The following is a 22,027-nucleotide window of genomic DNA, read 5'->3' as shown; positions in this document are numbered from 1 at the left end:
CATTTAAATGTCACTAGCAGTTTGGGAAAATGGGGTGTGGCGAGTGCTTTTTAGGGAAATGGAGGCCAAGTAGGGCATCTAAGTGAGGAATCTTATGGGGCAGGTAGGGGCCACCATCAGGGGGAGGGGTATCTGTGGTACGAAGGAGGAGGGAACTTGCCAGACTGAGGAGGAAGGGGCATGCAGGGCTGTCCTCAAAATGCAGTCTTGCATATGATCTCCCTAATATGAGGACGTGGAGATGCAACATGGGAGGATCGGGGGTAGGACAAGAATAAATGAAACAAGATGGGATTGGGAGGGAGACAAACCATAAGTGACTCTTAATCTTACAAAACAAACTGGGGGTTGCTGAGGGGGAGGTGGGGTATGGCGAGGGTGGTTGGGTTATGGACATTGGGGAGGGTATGTGCTATGGTGAGTGCTGTGAAGTGTGTAAACCTGGCGATTCACAGACCTGTACCCCTGGGGATAAAAATACATTATATGTTTATAAAAAAATAAAAAATAAATTAAAAATTAAAAAAGAAATGCCATCTTAAGGCCTGTTTGGAGGAGGACTTCACAGGGCAGCGATTCTCCTCACCACTTCGACCGCAACTTACTGCTCTTGTCCATGTAATGAATTTCTTTCAACTGGGTATAATATCTTATTTTATTTTATCATTTTATTTCTTTTATTATGTTCAGTTAGCCAACACATAGTACACCGTTAGTTTTGGATGTAGTGTTCCGTGATCCTTTAATTGGGTGTAACACCCAGGCTCATTAAATACCCATCACCCTGTCACCCCATCTCCCCACCGCCTCCCCTCAGAAACCCTCACATTTTGAGGGCCGATGCCACCACATCAAACTTCTAAGTTGGAGTAAAGACTCCCACTTAGGGGCGCCTGGGTGGCTCAGTCCGTTAAGTGACCGCCTTCTGCTCAGGCTCCTGGCATCCAGCCCCAAGTCCGCCCGGCTCCCGCGGGTCTCAGGAGAAAATCTCCTTCTCCCTCTGCCCCTCCCCCACTCATTCTCTCTCTCTCTCTCTCTCTCTCTCTCTCTCTCAAATAAATAAATAAAATTTAAAAAAGAAAAAAGCCTCCCATGTGATGAGCTATGAAGCCCTTGAGGGAACATGCACATTTTTTGGTTCTCCACCGTGCCAGACACAGCACGTGCACAATGTCAGGCAGGGACTGACATTGTAGGTACAAATGCGTTCTTGACGTCGGGAGCCTTGCTAGGATCACTGGGACTCCAGCCCAGGATGGTGGTTTTAAACTTCCCAGTCCACTTCTCCCCCTACTTAGAGGGCTTTGTCCATGACAACGAATACGTTAAGTGCAGGTACTGAACCACCGCTCTGTGTGTGTGGGTGTTGGGGAGGCCCCAGGGAAGGAGCAATGCTTCTGCAGAGGGCATTTTTTTTTTTAAGATTTTTATTTATTTATTTGACAGAGATCACAAGTAGGCAGAGAGGCAGGCAGAGAGAGAGAGGAGGAAGCAGGCTCCCTGCTGAGCAGAGAGCCTGATGCGGGGCTCGATCCCAGGACCCTGAGATCATGACCTGAGCCGAAGGCAGAGGTTTAACCCACTGAGCCACCCAGGTGCCCCTGCAGAGGGCATTTTTGCAAGCTCTTGCTGTCTTTCATTGGTGTGTCTGTGATCTGGGTGCTCCCTGCTGCACCCCTCCACTCTGAAGGGTAGACTGTAAACAAGGGAGAAGTGCTTGAGAACCTGTGTGAGGGCCGTAGGGCAGCGGCACCCTGAGCACTACAAATGGGGGAAACGGCACTCGAGGAGGACCAACACCGTCTTAGCCTGTTCTCCCCCACCCATGCCAGGGCACTCGTTGGCAGGTTGAAAAATCAAGGCTTTTGCCGCGTCTCTCCCTGAATTTGATTCGTCTGCAAGGGCATTAACGTCTCCTATAGCTCCACTAAGCAGGACTTTTAAGATTTTATTTATTTATCAGAGAGAGGGAGAGAGCACACAAGCAGGGGGAGCCGCAGGCTATGGGAGAGGCTGGCTCCCTGCTGAGCAAAGAGCCAGAGGAGGGACTCGATCCCAGAACCCCGAGATCATGACCTGAGCTGAAGGCAGACACTGAACCTGGTGAGCCACCCAGGCATCCCTAAGCAGGATTTTAAAATCTGCGCTGGTGTATGTTTATTTCATTTCCGATCCACTGGGCCCACATCTAAGCTTAATATCACACGCTCGTCAGAACGAATTCCAAACCCTCTCCCAGCAGGCTGGCGTGGGACCTAGGGACTCCTGGCCAGATGGAGGTGACATCTGAAAACTTTTTGGTGTGTCCCATCTTCCCAGACAAGATGTGAGTTTCTGTCAGTCTGCCCTCTTTCCAAAGCCCAGTGGTCTGCAGGGTGCCTCAGAGCACAGCTTCTTCTGCCCCCAATTAATCCATTTATCTGAGAAGATGCAGACAGGGCTGCCAGCCCAGGTGAGCAAGGGCTTTCAACGGAGCCCATCTGGAGGGGTCAGTCTGCAGAGGGACGTGACTGAGGCAAGTGACAGGCCTGGGATTGCGCTAGGCACAGGCAGCTCCCTGGCTGGAAGCCGTGGTCAGGAAGACTCGGGAAGCTTTTCCCATTGCATCTGCACTGACTTGCTACGGTAAAGCACTCCCACACCTAAAACTGCCCTGTTGTTTGGGAAGATGGAGCTGTTTGCCCACGGAATCTGAAAACCTTCCTGCCCAAGGGTAGCAGTTTGTCAGAGAAGTGGCCGGGCGTTCAGACTTCGTTTGCAGTCTGGGAATCGATGTGAGGCTGTGTGTTCCTGCCGGGTTTGTTCACTTCCTCTGCTCTGCAAGATGGGGCCGCCCGGCTAACTTGTCATTATAGAGGGTTGACTAGGATGGAATATTGCTCAAGATGATGGTCCAGGGAGGACAGCTTACAGAGCTGCATTTCCTCTTGGTGTCAGGCAAGTGCTGCCTGGCCTGAGGCTTCAGTGTTCCTTTCAGACCGATGTTCCAAGGTCAAGGGTGTACTGCCTTTTTCTTTTGTTTCCATTCTTTCTCTGTCTCTCCTCGTCCCTCCCCCACTTTCCTTCCCTCCCTCACCCTCTCCTTCTCTCTTTTCCACTCTCTTTTCTTTCACTGAAATTTCTTTGGAGTCAAGCACAAGAAGTATCTCCCTTTGCCTTTGAAAACCTCTCGTTAAGACCACTCCCGATAGAGGAAATGGGTTTGTCCAATTTATTTTCGTAACAAATACTCAATTTTATTTTTCCCCATGGCCTCTTCTTTTATGGTTCATGTTTGCATTATTCTGCCCCTTGGAGAAAAAAGCTGTTTACAAAGGTGAAAATTATTCCGATGATCTAATCTGTTGCATTCCTCTGCAATGCAAAGAGTTAAATGATGCATGAAATCACCTGTCGGCCCACATTAGCAGGGCTGTGTTTACAGACCCAGGGGCGGCTCGTGAATTATTTAACCAAAAGGACTCTTGGCTCCGTGTCCGGGGTAGACATGGTTCAGCCCCGAGTTACTTTGGAGGTGCTGTTTGCAGCCCCCGAGCTTCCCCTTGGCTGCGGAAACCGTCTGCCAGACGCTGTGGGCCGTTGCCAACACCAGGTCTCCTTGAGAACAACTTGAACTTAGCTCCTACAGGCTCCAGATGGCTCCCAAACGAGAGCGGAGTTTTGCAGAACCCTTAAAAGCTTTGCCAAAAAAGAGAGAGTTGGCAGTGTTTGCACCCAGGCTGTAGGTTTGCCTCACACTGTGGACCTGGGGGTTATTGCTGGGGTTGAGAGAGTCCAATTAATAACACCTCCCCGTCCCCATCGGAGTCCCGTGCCCACCGGAGTTTGGGTGCAATGAGAATGCTGAAGAATGAGGCACAGGAAGATCAGAAGGTCACCTTTATTACTGAGTGACTTAACAGAGAATGTGGGGGAATGTCCTGATTTGGGACCCCGGAGTGGAGGCATGCTTCCTTGCCCTGTGCTGGAAACCAGTCTCTCCTATGGAGGAAGTGGAGAGGCTGCTGCAAGAGACAGGGACCGGGGCGGGGGGGGGGGGGGGGTCAGGGTAGGGAGGGAGAGTTGGGGGCCTTCCTCAGGGAAAGCAGCATTTCCTGCCTGTCCTGAGCAGCCACGAGGGTTCTATCTCTGGCGGACAAAAATCATAGAAATCAGGAGAGCTGGCACAGATTTTAGGGACCATTGAAACCCTTTCGTTTGCAAAAGGAAACTGAGGCACAAAGGTTGGGGAATCACCCATAGAAATGCGGCTTGTTAGAGGCAAGGCCGAGTTCTGTGTGCCTCTTGGTCCATGGAGGGCACCGTCCCACTGGGGGGTCTCAGGCCCCAGCCCCACCCAGACCTCCTCTGTTCCCCTTGGGAATGGGACAAGCTTAGAAGATGCACAGTAATCTAGCTGCTATTTGCAGCAAATGGTAATTCAGACAAAAAATTACTATTATGAAATCAAGTCAAGTCAAGTTCTTTGTTGATGCTTTGTCTAAGCTTTGTCAACTCTGAGCACGCATTTGGAAATGCGGTCAGCTCCTGCCTGAGCCGTAGGGCAGGCCAGCCAGCTTGGGGAGAGACGAAGGAGAAGAGGGGTCCTAACTAGTATGTCCCTGGGAGAAGGCTGTTGCCTCCCAGTCAGATGGCGGTCAATGTCTGCTTCTGCAAAGGCTCAGAACTCTAGACAACTCCCTGGCTTCTTTCTGTCCTTTGGACAGAGCCCCCACTGCTGTATTTTATCGAATCAACCATTTATACTGTCAAAATCCTGCTTCTCCCAGCAACTCACTGTGGGGCTAAATTTGTGCTGTATTTCCCTCAACTGGTATTTGGGGCTCAAACCCCAAGTGCTTTGGTCTGGGCCCCAGTGGAGCACCAACCCTGGGAAAGGGCCCTTTCTGAAGCATGCAGTGATGTCCACTGCACTCCCCAAGGGCTCTCCTTCCCTCACTGCCTGCCGAGTCCCTGAAACCTAGATGTCTACTGGCTGAGTTTTATTTCCAGCATGGCAAGGTCACAAGTTCACGCACATACACTCACGTGCACACACACATGGAAACACACACACACGCGCACACACATCAAATTTCACTTCCCATCAAATCTCTGCCTCCCAAAATGACCTACATGTTGGCAAAGGCTTTTTATCTGTCAGAAGTTATTATCCAACGGAAGTTTCCTCTCTCCATGACACACCCATTAGGCCAAATGCAGGTTGCGCCGTTTCCCTCCATCTCACCAGTCCCCGTCCTGAACCTTTGCCTCCCGACTCCCCAGGCTCCTGGACACCAAGGAGAATGTCTGAGCCAGCAAGTAATTGGTCCGAAAGGAGGTCCCTTAGATACAAAAAGGACATTTTGAGGGAACCCCCTTGTATTTTGGGTGGTGCTGTCCTTCCTCCTAAGGCTCAGTGCTGGAAAGCCCCCAACCATGCCGGGACCCACCCCCAGAGGCCCATACCAAGCCCTACCTCTCTCCAGGGACACTGGGGCCTGGGGGTGGGCTGAGTGTGCCCCTCCCAGCTCTTGGAAGAGCTTCCATGTGTATCTCACTGAACCCTACATTGACCTGGGGAAGAGGCAGGGCAGGTGGTTCAAAGGTTAAGGCCACAGAGAAGGCAAGTCAGGGAGAGTTGCTTCTTTCCCACTTTTCTGTCCCTCCCCATGGAGCCGTCATTACCTTGAAGGCAGGAGGGATGAGGTCTGGATGGGCCTGGAAACATGGACACCCAAATAGCACCCACAGCTGCACTGGGGTTTCAGGGAAATGAAGGGACTCATCTGTCTTAAACATTTTCTACAAAAATGTGTTCCATGTTGCCGCCAGTCTGGTTCATTCATGAGCAGACTGAGACCCTCAAAGGGGAAGAGATTCCCTGTTGACAAAGCAAGGGTGAGACCCACAGGCAGAAAAGCCATGCTGAGGGTTTATGGAGATAACACTTCACCCCATTCTCCCCTCCCTCCAGGACACGGCTGCCCTCCCCTCCCCCACCCATCAGGTCCCACCTCCACCCACACCCCTTCTGCCTGTAGCCCCTCACCTGCGCCTTCTCTTCTTAGAATTCTAGTCTCAGACTCCCCCCTCCTCCTGCCTCCCTACCTCCCGCTGTTCCCAGTCCTCTATGTGGTCCTCTTCTCTGAGTTCCCTGGATGTAATGACTCACCCCGGGGAAGACTAAGCTAATGGGCTAACAGGTTTCTCTTCCGAGCTGACTAGGTGCATTTTAATTTGCAAAAGTACTCCTGGGGCCATGCCTTGGCTCAGGAAATGCTTCAAGAGCTGGACAGGGGCAGCTCCAGGATCTCTACATAGAAAGGACCATAGAAAGGGCTTTAGTTCTTGCGTGGAAGCTGCATTTGAGAGCAAGCACACTTTTCTATTTGGACGGTGGTTTTAAGTTGATAGATACTTGAAATAAGGGAGTAATCACTGCCCTGCCAACTTCTACTCCTGCCATTTGATGTTTTCAGTAAGATCTAGGTCACTGGCTTTTATGTTCACTATGGTTCATGACTGTCCTCTTAAGCCTGGTGCCAGAAGAGAACCTGGCATTTTTAAATGCAGACTCATCAGTGCAGATGAGGGCTGTATCATCTCCTTCATTAAGGGCAGTATGTTTCTGTTAATGCATCCATCCTAAGATCCAATTAACCTTTAGCTTTTGTTTGTTTGTTTGCTGCCAAATTGTGTTTTAAGTTTTCAGTTGATTCATTAGCAGAATATCTTACATTTGGCTGCTAAGTCTTTTATCTCTCAGACTATGTGGTGTTTTATCTATGTATCTGTGCCCTAAGTGTAGGAGTTTCTATATATACCTTATGATGGATAGTTTTAGAACAAACAAAAGACCAACTCTAATCATGATATTCCTCACTTCTGATTCTGGGAAACAGTGTTTTCTTGACCCTCCAAGTTGTGAATCTGGTCTGTCAATCTGGCATTCATTCCCAGCCCTAATATTAGACATAATCTTGGCTTTTAGAAAACCAGAGCTTCAAAGTAGTATGCGGTGTGGCTTCCTGAGGACCAGAAAATACATTGATAACTAATATCAAATTAGTTAATTTCACACATGAAACACTATCTAATCTGAAAATAATTAGTATCATCTCCTGGGAGAATGTGTGTGTGTGAAGAGCCATTTGGGGAGAGGGTGCCTGGGAGGGGGGAGGAAGAGAGCATGTCAGAAATCTTTTTCATTGCATGCTGAACAGAAATAGCAGGAAAAAACCAAGGTCTGTGGTCTGTAGTTAGAAGAGTGTATCGGGGGCGCCTGGGTGGCTCAGTGGGTTAAAGCCTCTGCCTTCGGCTCAGGTCATGATCCCAGGGTCCTGGGATCGAGCCCCGCATCGGGCTCTCTGCTCAACAGGGAGCCTGTTTCCCTTCCTCTCTCTGTCTGCCTCTCTGCCTACCTGTGATCTCTGTCTGTCAGATAAATAAATAAAATCTTAAAAAAAAAAGAAGAGTGTATCAGTTTACTGCTGTAACTAAATATTACAGACTGAGTGGCCTAAGCTACACAAAGTTTTTGTCTCAAAATTCTGGAGTCTTCGAGTTAGGGAATAAGGTATCTGACAGGGCCGGTTCCTTCCAAGGGCTGTGAGGGACAGGTGTGTCCCAGGCCTCTCTTCTCGGCTACCGGACGCTGTCTTCTCCCTGTGTCTTCACATCTTGCCTTTACACATCCCTGGGTCCAAAAATCCTCTTTTTAGAAGTCATATTGGATTAGGACCCAGCTGAATGACCTCATTCTAAACTGATTAGCTCTACAAAGACCCTTTCTCCAACCAAGGTCCCATTCCGAGGCCCTGGGAGACTCTCTGAATTTGGGGCAGACACCATTCAGCCATAACTGGGGATTCACAATGAGGCATCCTAGGAATATCACGGATGCAGCAGGGAGCTCCTGAGAAGTAAAAGCCATCCTGTGGAAATCACACCCCAGACTTGGTCCTTCTGCTGTCAGCGCTGACATTGGCCCCTCCCCCGCCAGCCATTTATCTTGTCGACGCCCCTCCGCAGGTGTTTTAGTCCCCATGAAAGCACTCCTCCTGGGGGAGGGGGAATAAAACACACTGCCCCCCAAATTGTTGTGGTCAGTGTGTCAAATCCAGTAGCTTCTTGATAGGTGTCCCTCCTCTCCATCTCCTGGATCCCCGTGACTCCATAACCTGTGAGTAGAGGAAGAAATTCCTTTTCCTTGGAGAAGAGTCACCAGGTTTTTCTACCTATGATCCCTCCTGATGACTGTGAGGGGAAGGCGGGGTGACTTCATAACTGGCAGGCAGCAGGACCACGTGTACCCCAGCCCACCTGTCTCCCTCATAGGTGGGGGCTGGGCACCCACGGATCCCAGGACCTGACCGACTGCTCTGCCCGCAGCCTCCACCTGACACGCACGTACTTGCCCTCCTGTTGCAGAAGGAATGCAGGGAGACTACAAAACAAAACAAAAATGTAACTGCAAAAGCCACCCCATCTGGGTGATGAACAGAAGTCGTTGGCAAATGACCCTGCCTTTCTCCTTTTTCTTGCCTGGTTTATTTTCAGTTACCGGTATTTATCCCCAGGTTTTCGATGGGCAGCTGACGGGTCCATCAGCTGCTTCCCAGAGGTGCTCCGGCTCCCAAGAGTAAAATCAGAATGATTGCCTCCCTTCCGCAAGTCCTGCTGCTTACCCTGCCTTGTGGTGGGTCTTGGGATCCAAGGCCAAAATAAGCCCTGCTCTGGAGAGCTTGGGATAATGGAGAGTTGGGTGATGAAATCATCATTTTTTCCATAGTTGGAAACTGAGGCACAGTGGGTCCCACTCAGCAAGAAATGACTTCAGAGACGCTTGTTTGGGAAGCATGGCTCCCTGGTTGCAGCTGCTGGCCTCCGAGGCAACACCATGAAAGAAGGGCCCATCGCTTGCCCTCCAAAGGGAACAGCAGGATCTTCTGTGGTTGCTCCCTTGCCTCAGCTGGAAGAAGAAATGAAAATCTGTTATGAAAGAAGAGAGAGAAACATGGCTTAGAAGCAACTATCTACCGGCTGGGCACAGAGCTGTTGCCTCCATACTCATTATACTTTAGAAATAAATTGTTGCTCCTGGAAATAAAGTAATTCCTTTAAAGAAATTTGGAGAACTATCAAGCCTAAGAAGGGGATAAAATGACCCATCATTCCTTCATCTAGTCTGTTTAATCCCTTGGTGGCTGGAATGAAAGGGAGAGACCAGCCAGTTCAAAAAGACCAGGGGCTGCCACATTCTGCCTTCCTGTGAGGAGTGAGAAGACGCATGGGACATTTTATGGCATGAGAACATGGTGAGGGGAAGGACCCACACTCTCCTGGGGGGGACAACAACCACCGCACTGTGAGATAGAGCCCAGGAAGAGGAGTCCGGCATCACTTAGGCACGTGCCCCGGAAAACAGCCTCCGGGGCTGCATGTTCAGAACGAGCATTTGTTAGCACCAAGAGAGGCTTGAGATGTGAAACACCAAATGGCAGGCTTGCCAGTGTCCCACCGGCGGCTCAGTCAGGCTTGTCCAGGGCCCTGCCCCACGGGGTCCAGCAAGACTCCGGGATGCAACACACAGTGGCTCAGGGGTTTCCTCAGGAGAAGAGGCCGGAGTCGCCTGAAGTCAGTGGTGTCACTGCACGGCCCGCTGAAGGACTGTACCCCTTCCTCCTTAGGCTCATGAAACATCCCAGAGGGGCCTCCGCCCTAGAAGGTGAGCCCCAAGGGAAGGACGTGCCTGTCTGCTTTCCTGTGCCTGGCACATCGTGAGTGTTCAAATATATTTGGAATAAGGGATGATTCCCCTTCTGATTCTCCTTTAGGGTTGCTTTGCCTGATTTTGCCCCTATGGAAGGGAGGGTCCCCACACTGTGATTTGTCTCAGTCTTCTCCCTCAGGAGTGACTCTCATGTTCATTGGAGCAGTTCAGGGCATCAGACATGAAGAATGGTACAATCAAAGAAAATGCCCAGGAAAGAGAAAAGACACCATTGGATACAATGAGACTGTGATCTGGGGAAACAGAGAGTGGGCCCCTCAGAATGGACCAGGGAGAGGGTCAGATGAAACAACACTATACAAAATCAGAGTCACTGAGCCGAGGAGAGGTGGACAGGATGGGCCCCCAAGGCCCAAGGTTGGTGTAATAGCCAACTTCAATGAGATGTTTAGCACCAAAAAATGGTACCACATTGGGTTCTTCCGAGCATGAGCAACAGGCAATCCTGAGCCAAGCAGATAGCTCTGGTTCTTGCCTCATATCCTTGGAATGGAAAAAGGGAGCCAAAAATATAGACAATTTATAATGCGTATGTGTGCATGGACTGCGATATCAAGGGCCATTTCCTAGAGCAGGGCCTGGAAGCATGACTAAAACCCAGGTGGGCTGACCGTGGGTAGATGAAGCACAGCGTGAGCCAGGAGAGAGTGCTGGGAGTTGTTGGCAGATGGGTGTGTCCAGAGACGCAAAGCATTCTGGGAGTTGGTGCTGGAAAGGTCATTCGACACCAAATCATAGAGGACCCTCATTTCTCTGGTAGGAAACCAAGCGTTTATTCTGCAGCAAGAGGGAATCACAGCAGGCTTTTGAGGAGGGGATAATTTACAAAAATTATTTCAAGCCCTAAAATTCGCTCCAGCTGCCATTTCAGCTGTTGAGTTCGGAGTAGGACAAGGTGGCGAGTTAGAGTCAGAAAGCAAGTGAGCCGGAAAGAATGGGTGATTTCAGAGGGACGGTCAGAGGGACAGGTTTTACATTCCTTGCTCCTCTCTAGGAGGAAAACAATGGTAGTCATATTCCAGGACACTGGGTGGACCGGTGTGTCTTTGGAAACAAAGACTCTCTCCAACAGTAAGGGGAAGGGGATATACATGTTAAAACAAGAATCTTTCTATAGAAACTTAGTTTGAAAAGATGATATTCAAATTTGGAGCATTTTATCCTGCTTACCTCATTGTTTGGGCTGTGGGCCAGCTCTCCCTTCATGGGCCAGGTTGAAGAATGTGGCAAGATAAAATTTGAGATGGAAATAAAAAAGGGTATTTGTTTTTCCACGTATAGAATGTGGTGTTGGCATTAATTAATGGGCTACTGTGACCCACTTAAGAAGTCCTTGGAAGTAACCTCTGAGCCACCCATCTAATTGGTCCCAGGTAGACCAGAAACTGAAGCATTTAAAATGGCATGGAAGCAATTACTTCAGGTTATAGACAGATGTTTTCACTGCCCTCAACCCTGACATCTTCCCCCAAGCAGACTACTACACCTCCTTGGTTTGGATGTTAAGCTGTTCAGAAGGAACAGAGGGCAGTGGAATGTGGGGAAATTCACCTACTTTCTCTCCAGGAGGACAACATTCCAATGTAGAATACTGGTATTCCAAACATTTATTCATGAGTAGGGGTCCCTGTATGTATTAATTTTCTATTACTACTGTAACAAATTGCCTCAAGTTTAATGGTTTAACACAAGATAAATTTACTATTACACAGTTCTGGTTGTCACAAGTCTGAAACGGTTGTCTCGGCTGAAATCAAGATTTGGGCCGGACGGCATATCTTTTGATGGCTCTAGGGACAATCTGTTTCCTTGCTTTTTCCAGCTTCTAGAGGTCATTTTCCTTACCTTGTAGTCCCTCCCTTCATCTTTAAAGCCAACAGGATCTCATCTCTCTGACATTTTTCCTATGGTCACATCTCTCTCTAAGTGACTATAGCTGGGAAGTGTCTCATCTTTCAAGGACACATGTGATTAAATTGAGCCCACCTGCATAACCCAGGGTAATCATGCACCCATCTCAAGGACCTTAACCTGAATCACACCTGCAAAGTCTCTTTTGCCATAAGGTAAAGGTAACCTACTTCACAGGTTCCAGCAAGTAGGATGTGGACAACTTTTAAGGGGATCATTTCTTCTGCCTTCCACACTGTGTACTAAAATTTAAGCACAGGATGTGACCCCATCTTCTGCCTTTTCTTCCATTCTGCTAAAGCCTTAGGTGAACCAAGGTCTGCTTGGGACAGTCCTGGTGGCTGGTATAGGGGTCCGGAGAGCCAGTTCTGGGGCAAGACTGCCTAGGTTTCCTACCAGTATTCCCATTATTCAACAGCTTCATTTGGCCTTGGACAATTTGCTTGCCCTGAGTATCAGTGTGTTCCTCTATAAAGGGAGGAGAATAAGAAGCAGATGGCATGCGAATTAGGGCAATTTGAGAAGATGATAATAGAGATTTTAGATCCTCCCGCATTGCTAGAATGTTTTATGGATCAGTGTCCATTTTCCTCATTTGCATTGTAGCTGGCCTTCTGCAGTCAGAGATTCCTTATTCGATGGCTCACCCAAAGGACCTGCTCCACTCATATTTCCAAGGAAACAATAGATTCTTATATAGGAGACACTCTGCCTTCTAAAACTTTGCTATTCCAGGCAAGCTGAAGAGAAGGTCATTTGCCTTACAATATCATCAACAAGCCATTTTTCACTGACCTAGAGCGTCATTCTTGTCTGTTTTTCTCTTCAATTAATGGGGGAAAATGTTTTCCATACAAGTAATTTATGTAGCCCTACCTATAGTAATATTAAAACCGTAAGAATAAATCTCCAGGAGACAAAACAAGTAACACTCCTTTATCCTTCTACCCTGACGTTGCCCTGCGTAATGTCAGGCAGAGTACACTGGGGTGCCTGTGGAGCAATCATTTGAACATTGCTGCTGAGGTTTGTGGAATCTTGAGATTTCTGTTTATATAATCCATTTCCAAAGCAGACTGATCTTTAAAAATGCAAATATCAAGTTCACTTTAAAGTGCAGATATTACCATCCCAAAGACCCTAATATATTAAGCATCCCATTTAATGCTGGAATCCAAGATAAGGTCCTTTAAGAATATAACCCTCATGGGGGCGCCTGGGTCACTCAGTCGTTAAGCACCCGATTCTTGATTTCATCTCAAGTCATAATCTCAGGGTCCTGAGATCAAGCTCCACACTGGGCTCTGCACTGGGCATGAAGCCTGCTTAAGATTGTCTCTCCCCCTCTCTTCTTGCCCCTCCCCCACCTCTCTCTCTCTCTCTCAAAAAGACAGCACTCATGACATGGAAGCAGTTTCAATGTCCATCAATAGAGGAATGGATAAAGATGAGCTATATCTATATATACATCTGAGTGGAATATTACTCACCCATAAAAACCAAATGAAGTCTTGCCATCTGCAACAACATGGGTGGACCTTGAGGCTATCATGCTAAGTGAGATAAGATAGAGAAAGCACAGGACTTCACTTATATGTGGAAAACAAAGCAAATGAATGAACAAGACAAATAGAAACAAGCTCATTGATACAGAGAACAACCTGGTGGTTGCCAGAGGGGAGGAGGGTGGGGCGTGGGCAAAATAAGTGAAGGGAATTAAGAGGTACAATCTTCCAGTTATAAAATAAATAAAACAAGAGGATATAGTGTACAGCACAGGGAATATAACCAATAGTATAACAGCTTGGTCAGGTGACAGATGGTGACTAGGCTTGCCATGATGACCATTTTGTAATGTATATAAATATTGAATCACTATGTTGTACACCTGAAACCAGTGTAATATTGTGTGTGGACTGTCCTTCAATTGAAAAAGAATGTAGCACTCATTCATTCAATTACTCTTCAATAAATATTTACTGGTCACCTACTATTAGAATTAAATGATGAGAAAAACAGTCTAATGGGAAATGCAAGTGCAAGTTAAAGTGGTGATTGATATAGAGAAAAAATAGAAGGCCCTATTAGAGCTTGTAACAGAATAAGCACTGAGAACCACGGACAGATTTTTAAGCAGGGGGGTTGAATGATGAATTTTTTCCTTCAAGGGTATCACACCAGTTGCAGTGTGGAGAACAGAGTAGAGAGGAATCAGGCCTGCCCAACCATCCTTTCTGAATGTTCTTTCACAAAGGATCTTTGCCAGACAATGTTATTTGATTAACCAAATAAACCCCATTTCCGTTTCCCCTTCCCATGCTTCCATGTGGTGTGAAGGATGGATAACCTGAATAACCTTTGCTCAGCTCCTTTTGCCATGTGACCCAGCTCTGGCCAGTGAGACTAGAGCACAGATCTGTTGGCATCTTCTAGGAGGCTATATGCTTTCTGGATAAAAGGAACAATGGCTGTACCAACACTCCACCCTTCTTCCCGCCTTTCTTCTTATTGTTAAATGGATGTGATGCCTAGAGCTAGGGCAGCTGTCTGGCAAGCATGAGGGAAAGGCCACCATAGACTCGTGTAACTGCAGTAATGCTCTCAGTCACCTATGTGCACACTGCTTGTTACGTAGGAAAAATTATCCCCCACGTTTAGAGGTTGAATTTCTTTTCTTTTCTTTCTTCCTTTTCTTTTTCTTTTTTCTTTCTTTCTTTTTTTTTTTTACTTTCTATCAAATATCAAATATCTATCTATCTATTATTTCAGACTGAAACAATGATTCAAAAGCATGCTTCAGGGAAAACAAATTAACAAGTATTTCAATAACTGTCAGGACCACCACAAGGACTCTCGGAAGTCCCCTCCTGCCTTTGAAATCATCGTCTTTTGAACAGGGTGGTGAAAAAGGGAGGGGGGTTCCCCTTGTGATGACCTTTGAGAGTACTATTTCTTTTTTTTTTTTAATTTTAATTTATTTATTTTTTCAGCGTAACAGTATTCATTGTTTTTGCACAACACCCAGTGCTCCATGCAAAACGTGCCCTCCCTATTACCCACCACCTGTTCCTCCAACCTCCCACCCCCGACCCTTCAAAACCCTCAGGTTGTTTTTCAGTCTCTTAAGAGACTTAACCATAGTCTCTTATGGTTAGCCTCCCCTTCCAATTTTTTTTTTATAAACATATAATATATTTTTATCCCCAGGGGTACAGGTCTGTGAATCATCAGGTTTATACACTTCACAGCAGAGAGTACTATTTCTTACTACCTTGTGTTTCACTGTCAAGCATCTTTGGAGCCCATACTGGGCCCTGATGCCACATCCTTAACTTTGAGAACTTTGAGCCTCAAGCCCTGAATCTTTCTGAAATGTATTAGTCCATGATGAAAGGGAACAGACTGTCTTCTATAACAGGAGAAACTGAAACTCTGCCTGCCCCTTTGTAGGCACTCAGTAAATGTCCACTAACCCAGTAAGGGAAGCTGAGTACATTTATAAGTTGAGAGTAGCCGTGTGAATGTTTTTAAAAATAGAAATGAAAAATAGCCAGATCTCATGGAGCACATATGGGACAGAGCATGCTCAGTGAAGCATGCACGTTCTGGATTAAGAAATATGATTATCATCTGCCAACGCTGAATCCTGCCTCTGGGCTGAAAAGACGTGTCCAAGGAGTCCTCTTCACTCATTCACAGACACCAAAACAGAAGGGGTCTTTAATGAAATGCAGGAGCTGGAGTGACAGGCATTAGTGGTGAGAAATAGGCAATTGATTGCAAAGTCAAGATGAAATGTTTCAATAAAAAAGACCTTCATGCCTAAGGCATACTTTTTTTGCTAATGTTGTAGTGGATATATATATATACACACACACATACATACACATACATATATATAATATTTATATATATTTTAAGTGTTTCCTGCATCTTTATTTTTTAATTTTTAATTTTATTTTTTATTAACATATAATGTATTATTAGCCCCAGGGATACAGGTCTGTGAATCTTTAGGCTTACACACTTTACAGCACTCATCATAGCACATACCCTCCCCAGTGTCCCTAACCCCACCGCCCTCTCCCTACCTCCCTCCCCCCGGCAACCCTCAGTTTGTTTTGTGAGATGAAGAGTCTCTTATGGTATTTACCCTAAAGATACAAACATAGTGATCCAAAGGGGCACGTGTACCCGAATGTTTATAGCAGCAATGTCTACAATAGCCAAACTATGGAAAGAATCTAGATGTCCATCAACAGATGAATGGATAAAGAAGATGTGGTATATATACACAATGGAATACTATGCAGCCATCAAAAGAAATGAAATCTTGCCATTTGCGACGACGTGGATGGAACTAGAGCGTATCATGCTTAGTGAAATAAGTCAATCAGAGAAAGACAACTATCATATGAGATCCCTGATATGAGGACCTGGAGAAGCAACACGGGGGGTTAGGAGGATAGGAGAAGAATAAATGAAACAAGATGGGATTGGGAGGGAGACAAACCATAAATGACTCTTAATCTCACAAAACAAACTGGGGGTTGCTGGGGGGAGGTGGGATTGGGAGAGGGAGAGGGGGCTATGGACATTGGGGAGGGTATGTGCTATGGTGAGTGCTGTGAAGTGTGTAAACCTGGCGATTCACAGACCTGTACCCCTGGGGATAAAAATACATTATATGTTTATTAAAAAAAATTTGGAAGGGGAGGCGAACCATAAGAGACTATGGACTCTGAAAAACAACCTGAGGGTTTTGAAGGGTCAGGGGTGGGAGGTTGGGGGAACAGGTGGTGGGTAATAGGGAGGGCACGTTTTGCATGGAGCACTGGGTGTTGTGCAAAAACAATGAATACTGTTACGCTGAAAAAATAAATAAAATGGAAAAAAAAGAGTCTCTTACTGTTTAATAAAGGCAATATAGTTTCGCTGTTCTTAGTTTTTTAATCTTTCACCGAGGAAAAATTGGACAAGCTAAATAAATCACTTCACCGGATAATTAATCTACACACACAAAACTAATATTGGCCCTTAGTCCTTTCTGCTAGGAGGCCGTCTGTACCAGCAGAGATGAGCGAGCGGACTGGTCAATAAGGAGCAGTGTCGGGGGTATCTTTGGATCCTGTCTCTGTCCGGCTTCTAATGCCACTTGTTCGAAATGATTTCTGAAAGCATCAAAACTCCCCAGTCCTGCTCAGCACACCACCTTGCGCCTCAGCCCAGGAAAGGGTTCTGCCTGGAGCCACCTGGAGCGTGGAGAACGGGGACCCAGAGGCCCGACTGCCTGTCCTGTCCTTTCCTTTCCTCGCAGACAGCTTTGCATTTGTCAAGCCAGAGAAGCCTCTCGTGTCTTAGAACTAGAGATCTGATTTTAGTGACCAGGCTCCTCACTGTGGAGATGAGGCAGTAGAGTCCAAAGAGGTTACTTAAGTAATTTCTCCAGGGTCGACACCGAAAATCAGTGAAGCTGAGGCTAGCATTTCTCCTGGGCCTCCGACCAGCGTTCTTCCTGCGCCCCTGCTGTGGCCTCACTTTGTGGAGAGGTGGTCGCTGCTCCTCACCCCTCTCTTAACATCCCACAGCTCCATCAGCGAATTCTGTCTACTGTCTCATGACATTCCTCAGTTCCAAGGAAACCCACCCTGTGGTGCAATGGTTTCCATCTGTCCTGCTGTTTGGAATTAGTTCTGTCTGTCTGTCAGTGCTGAGTTTTGCGCTCCTTTTTAGGAGGTTGTCCTGGTTCTTGGGACTCATCCTGGCAGAACCTGCTGAGCTGGCCAACGAGGTTTTCTGCATCACTCGCTGCTAAATCAGGGCCACCTCATATTGACTGTCCCAGGGAAACTTAGGTCCAACATTCCCCCTCATGACACACAGCTCTGTATTAAAGGGTGTCAGGGAATTGCTGTTGTTCTTCTTCAGAAACGAAAGGTGTCAAAGTTAGATAGGACTGAATAGCCAAGAAAATATAAGTAGATACCTTTGCATCTCCCCCGTCCCAGGAGCTGTGATCGACCAGTAGAAAATAAATCTCACCAAGTCTCCAGGAAAAGAGAAAAACACAGCAGCTAGGCATCAGCCGTTGTTGGACCAAAATAAATCCTGAGATGGTTGATAATCTGATTATCTGGATTGATTTCTCTGTTTCCTTCTCCACCCCCTTATGACTGAGCTGAACTTCCCCTTCAGTGCAAACGGTATTAAGTACCTTGTACCTGAAGAGCATGTCCGCAGACACTGGTTGAAAATAAGGTGAATCTTGGATTTGATGGAGCTTGGGGCTTAGAGTCAGGAAGACTTGGACAAGAATTTGGACTTTGCCACTTATTAGCCATTTTGTTCATGGAGAAATCTAGCCTTTCTCAGCCTAATTTCAACATCTTTACTAGGTAACTTTTAAGACTGAGAAATAAATTAGATCATTTATTTAAAACAATACCAAGGACAGCATTGATCATATGTTCATGTTCTGAAATGTTTGCCATTGTAATTTATATAATCCCCTGGGAACCCACTTTGGATTTTTTGGTAGGTAGGTCTGTACTCTTGGCATTTCATCAGAAACCAGGACCAATAATAATAATAATAATAATAATTCAGAGGTAGTATTATTAACTGATGTTGCACAAGACCATGTTCCAGAATCAAACTCAGCTATCACAAATTTTCCTAACACAACAACAGAATGGACTACAGAAGAGTAGAGGCCCTGAGAATTTTTAAGTAAATGGTGGATGGTATAATTGGAATTTCTGCATCCTTAAATAGCACTGGATTTTAGCATACCCCACCTCTGGGACTCATTGATTCTTACTGCTAAGGGCTTCTGTGGCTTCAGCAATTTTTGATAGGTGCCTTTATTTTAAAACCCCATTGCATCAGTAAAGTAGAGCCACACTTTTTCTGCCTAGCAAACCACCCAAACTCAGGGGTATACAACAATAAGCTCCTAAGTGTGCAGGTCAACTGAGGCTTGACCTATATAGCTGCAGGTAGGGTCCCTTCTGCTCCAGAGTCTCTCACCACCCCCGCTTGGAACAACAACTGAGACAGGAGGGCAAGAGTGAGCATGACCATGCAGGTACATTGAAAACCTCTGCTCATATCATGTTCAGTATCTTCCCATTAGCCAGGCAAGTCACGTGGCCAAGCCCAAAGGTCCAGGGACAGACTTTCTGCCCACTCTGAAGCCAGGGCATGGATTCGGGTAAATATTAATACTATGTAGGAGTCAAAAATTGGGACCAATGAACATTCTTCAACACCTCTGGTGTTGTAAACTATTGCTACAATGTAATTGCCTTTCTGATCACTTAAGGGGGTTGTCCTTTTGATCTGGCTGTAACCTCTGATAAATAATATACCTCTTGGCACACTGTGAGCCCACATGAGAAGATAGGTCTTCTTTAATAAATACTTCCTTTTAAGATTTGGTGGTATGATGAAATGACTACACAGAGCATGGAAGAAAAGAATTGTGGAACATTCCTCTGCACAGCCAGTCCTTAAATCCAGCCCATATCAGCAGAGACTCAAAATTATTATCATCTAATGGCAAGTCAGAAGTCTAAGTGAATTGAAATATTGGCTTCCCTCCAATTTCCGGTGATTTTTAGTCCATTCTATATAAAGCATCAATGTAACTGATATAAGTGGTTTCAGATAGCCCACCAGATCAAAAGCATAGATTACTTTGAAAATATGACCATTTTTTTTTCTAGGAATAATTCTCCTTGACTATCAGTAAGGAATACTCAGACTACTCTAAATCATTGGGTTAAGTTTAGGGGCAGTAAGGTAGGGGCACTAGCTGAGACGATTAACGTGAATGTGGTTGAAAGGTCTTCTTATCCTGTCTTTTAACAGAATGCGGGTCTTTAGAGAATAACCTTTATTCTCAGCCTGATATATCCATCCACTCCTTAAAGGGCCAGGAGCTTATGATTCTTTCTCATTATCAGTACTTCTCAGGAAAACCTAGAAATAACGAGAGGAAAGTGGTCTTTTTGCTTGGCTGGTTTTCTGGGAATCTTACTGAGTGGCAGCCCAGCCCAGGGGTTAGAAACCTGAGCTCTGAGGTCTGTGGCTATGTTTAAACTCAGCTGGGTAGCTGTGTGACTTTGAGAACGTTGTTTAACTTCTGTGGTGGTCATTGGTGCTGCTCACAGATTGTTAGTTCCCCTTTCCTCCCGGCACCCGAAAACTGGACTCCCTGGCTCCTTTGTGGTTGGGTGGTGCCATATAACTAGTTCTGATTAAAGAATTGTGAGCAATGGTGTTATATATAACTTCTTGGCTATAACATTTAATAATAAATGGAAGATTCTCCAGAATTCCCTCTTGTCCCTGTAGCACAATGATGAACAACATTCAAGATGGTGGCCCTTTCATCAGCCTGGGTCTCAGAGTAACTATAATGAGCAGAGTCCCCCTGGTGACCTGTGATAGACTTGAAGCAAGAGAGAGAAATAAATTGGTTGTACTCAGCCATTGTGATTTTGAAGGTTATTTTTTAGAATAACTTGACCTGATCCACCCTGGTTTGATATCTGAAAAATGAGGATAACAGTGGAATCTAGCTTGTGAAGTAATCATGAAGATTAAATAGGATAATACATGTATGTACTTAGAATAACACCTAGCACACAGTAAGTTCTTAATTTATTTTAGCTATTGTATCTTATTATTAAGTTATTCCATATCCTAACCTAGACTCTAATGACTTATATCTATCAAACAAGTTGCATGAGACTTTGAGAAATTCAACCTCAAATTGCAATACAAGTATGTTAGACTAGATGGGCTAGAGTTTTAGCTTTCTGGACTTAAAGTTATGTGCAACCTTTATGGCAGTATTCAGAGGATCATCCTTGTGTTTCACAGATATTCTCTTGCTTAGAGGAGTAAGATGTGTGGTAAAACCAAGCATCATCTTTGCCCCTTTTCCAGGTGCCCTCTACCCCCCAACTCCTCAAACAATAAGATCTATGTCCTTGTCACAGACTGTTCTGTATCCTATTCTGAATCTTTCTGCACAGGAAATTACATCTGGCTTGTAAATTTTTCACTACAATTTGATTTCCCGATTTATGTACCTACATCCTTAGTAGTCTATCTTCTCTCTCAGTTCTGTGTTCAACATACATACATGGTATCTTGTTTTATTAGTAAAATCTCACTGGGTTCAAGCCACAGCCCACCATGGCTGTGGTGGTCTTCTTCAGTCCTAAAGGAGAACATTCTGTCCTTGTTCCACTTTAATCTTGGTGTAAAGTGATCACCCTCACACCACCACAATCAGCCACTGAAACCTGTCCTCTAATTTCTCTGGATTAGAACTTTCCCTGTCTTAATTTACAGTATTTCTTTTTCTCCTGTGTTACCCTGTCTGGATCCTGCACTTGTGCCAAAGGCCATGTGCTTCATACCATTTAACCTATATATAAACCAAATCTTGGAAAAGTAGGAATTTCATTGCATATTGAATTACAAGTTGGATTTCATTAGGAATCCTAATATTCCTCCCTCCTTACTTTCTTGATCTAGGTGTCTGTTCTTCTAGAGACTATGCTTTATGCTGTTTTATATAACCTCATGGCCTCCCTCCCACCCCCAGTGCTTGGTTTATTACAGATCCTGCTACTGTGTTTATTGGCTGTCTAGGTGGAGGCCTTTTTTTATTGCTATTGTTCATACATGTTCGTTTTGGCTATTAATAAACTATTACTTTGTGGGAGGAAATGACACTTCTTTATCCTCTTTCAGATTGAAGACATCATTACGAAGATGCAAGACGACAAGACGGGTGGTGTGCCCATCAGAACAGTCAAGAGCTTTCTCTCCAAAATTCCCAGTGTTGTCACAGGTAAACATTCTCCTTACAAGTGTTGGTGGCAATAGGAAAAGTCCTCTGAAGGGTTGTATAGTCTTGATTGTGTCCTGGGGTGTGTCTAAGAATTTGTGACTAGTAAAGATGATACATTCAATGTGCTTCTTAAACAAAGTCGAGTTCTGGTCATGGTTTCCAGAAGCTAATCTTTGCCAGTGATTCAGAATTGTTTTACCATGTCCAGCCCTTCTGTGTACAGGTCGAGGCTTCTGGAAAGAAACAAGCTATTTAATGAACTGGATAGCCCATCAGCAATTTAGCCTATGAGATATACACAAGCATAGATATATTAAAGAAAGTATTTTAGTTTTAAGCAAGCTTTAAGAAAGTCTTATGTTCAAATTCTACAAAATGCTTTTAGGTTTTTAACTCACCATACTTGAACTCTGGAAAGAAGTGGTTTTAGTATATTTTTCTGCATTACTTTGAGGATTTTGTGTGTTTTG

At 45.6% G+C, this 22,027-nt stretch overlaps 1 protein-coding gene across 6 annotated transcripts in view; it reads left to right on the top strand.

Moving 5' to 3' along the window:
• Positions 1–22,027, top strand: part of RGS6 (regulator of G protein signaling 6) — a 591,498-nt gene that overhangs the window by 384,798 nt on the left and 184,673 nt on the right. For all 6 annotated transcript variants that reach the window (XM_046008147.1, XM_046008148.1, XM_046008149.1 and 3 more), the window contains exon 3: positions 21,458–21,557. In XM_046008147.1, the coding sequence (XP_045864103.1) occupies positions 21,458–21,557 (100 nt within the window). The remainder of the gene's footprint in view (positions 1–21,457; positions 21,558–22,027) is intronic.

Source organism: Meles meles, chromosome 6, assembly GCF_922984935.1.
Source record: "Meles meles chromosome 6, mMelMel3.1 paternal haplotype, whole genome shotgun sequence".
Classification (NCBI taxonomy): Eukaryota; Metazoa; Chordata; class Mammalia; order Carnivora; family Mustelidae; genus Meles; species Meles meles.
This window is presented reverse-complemented; position numbering and strand designations above follow the sequence as displayed.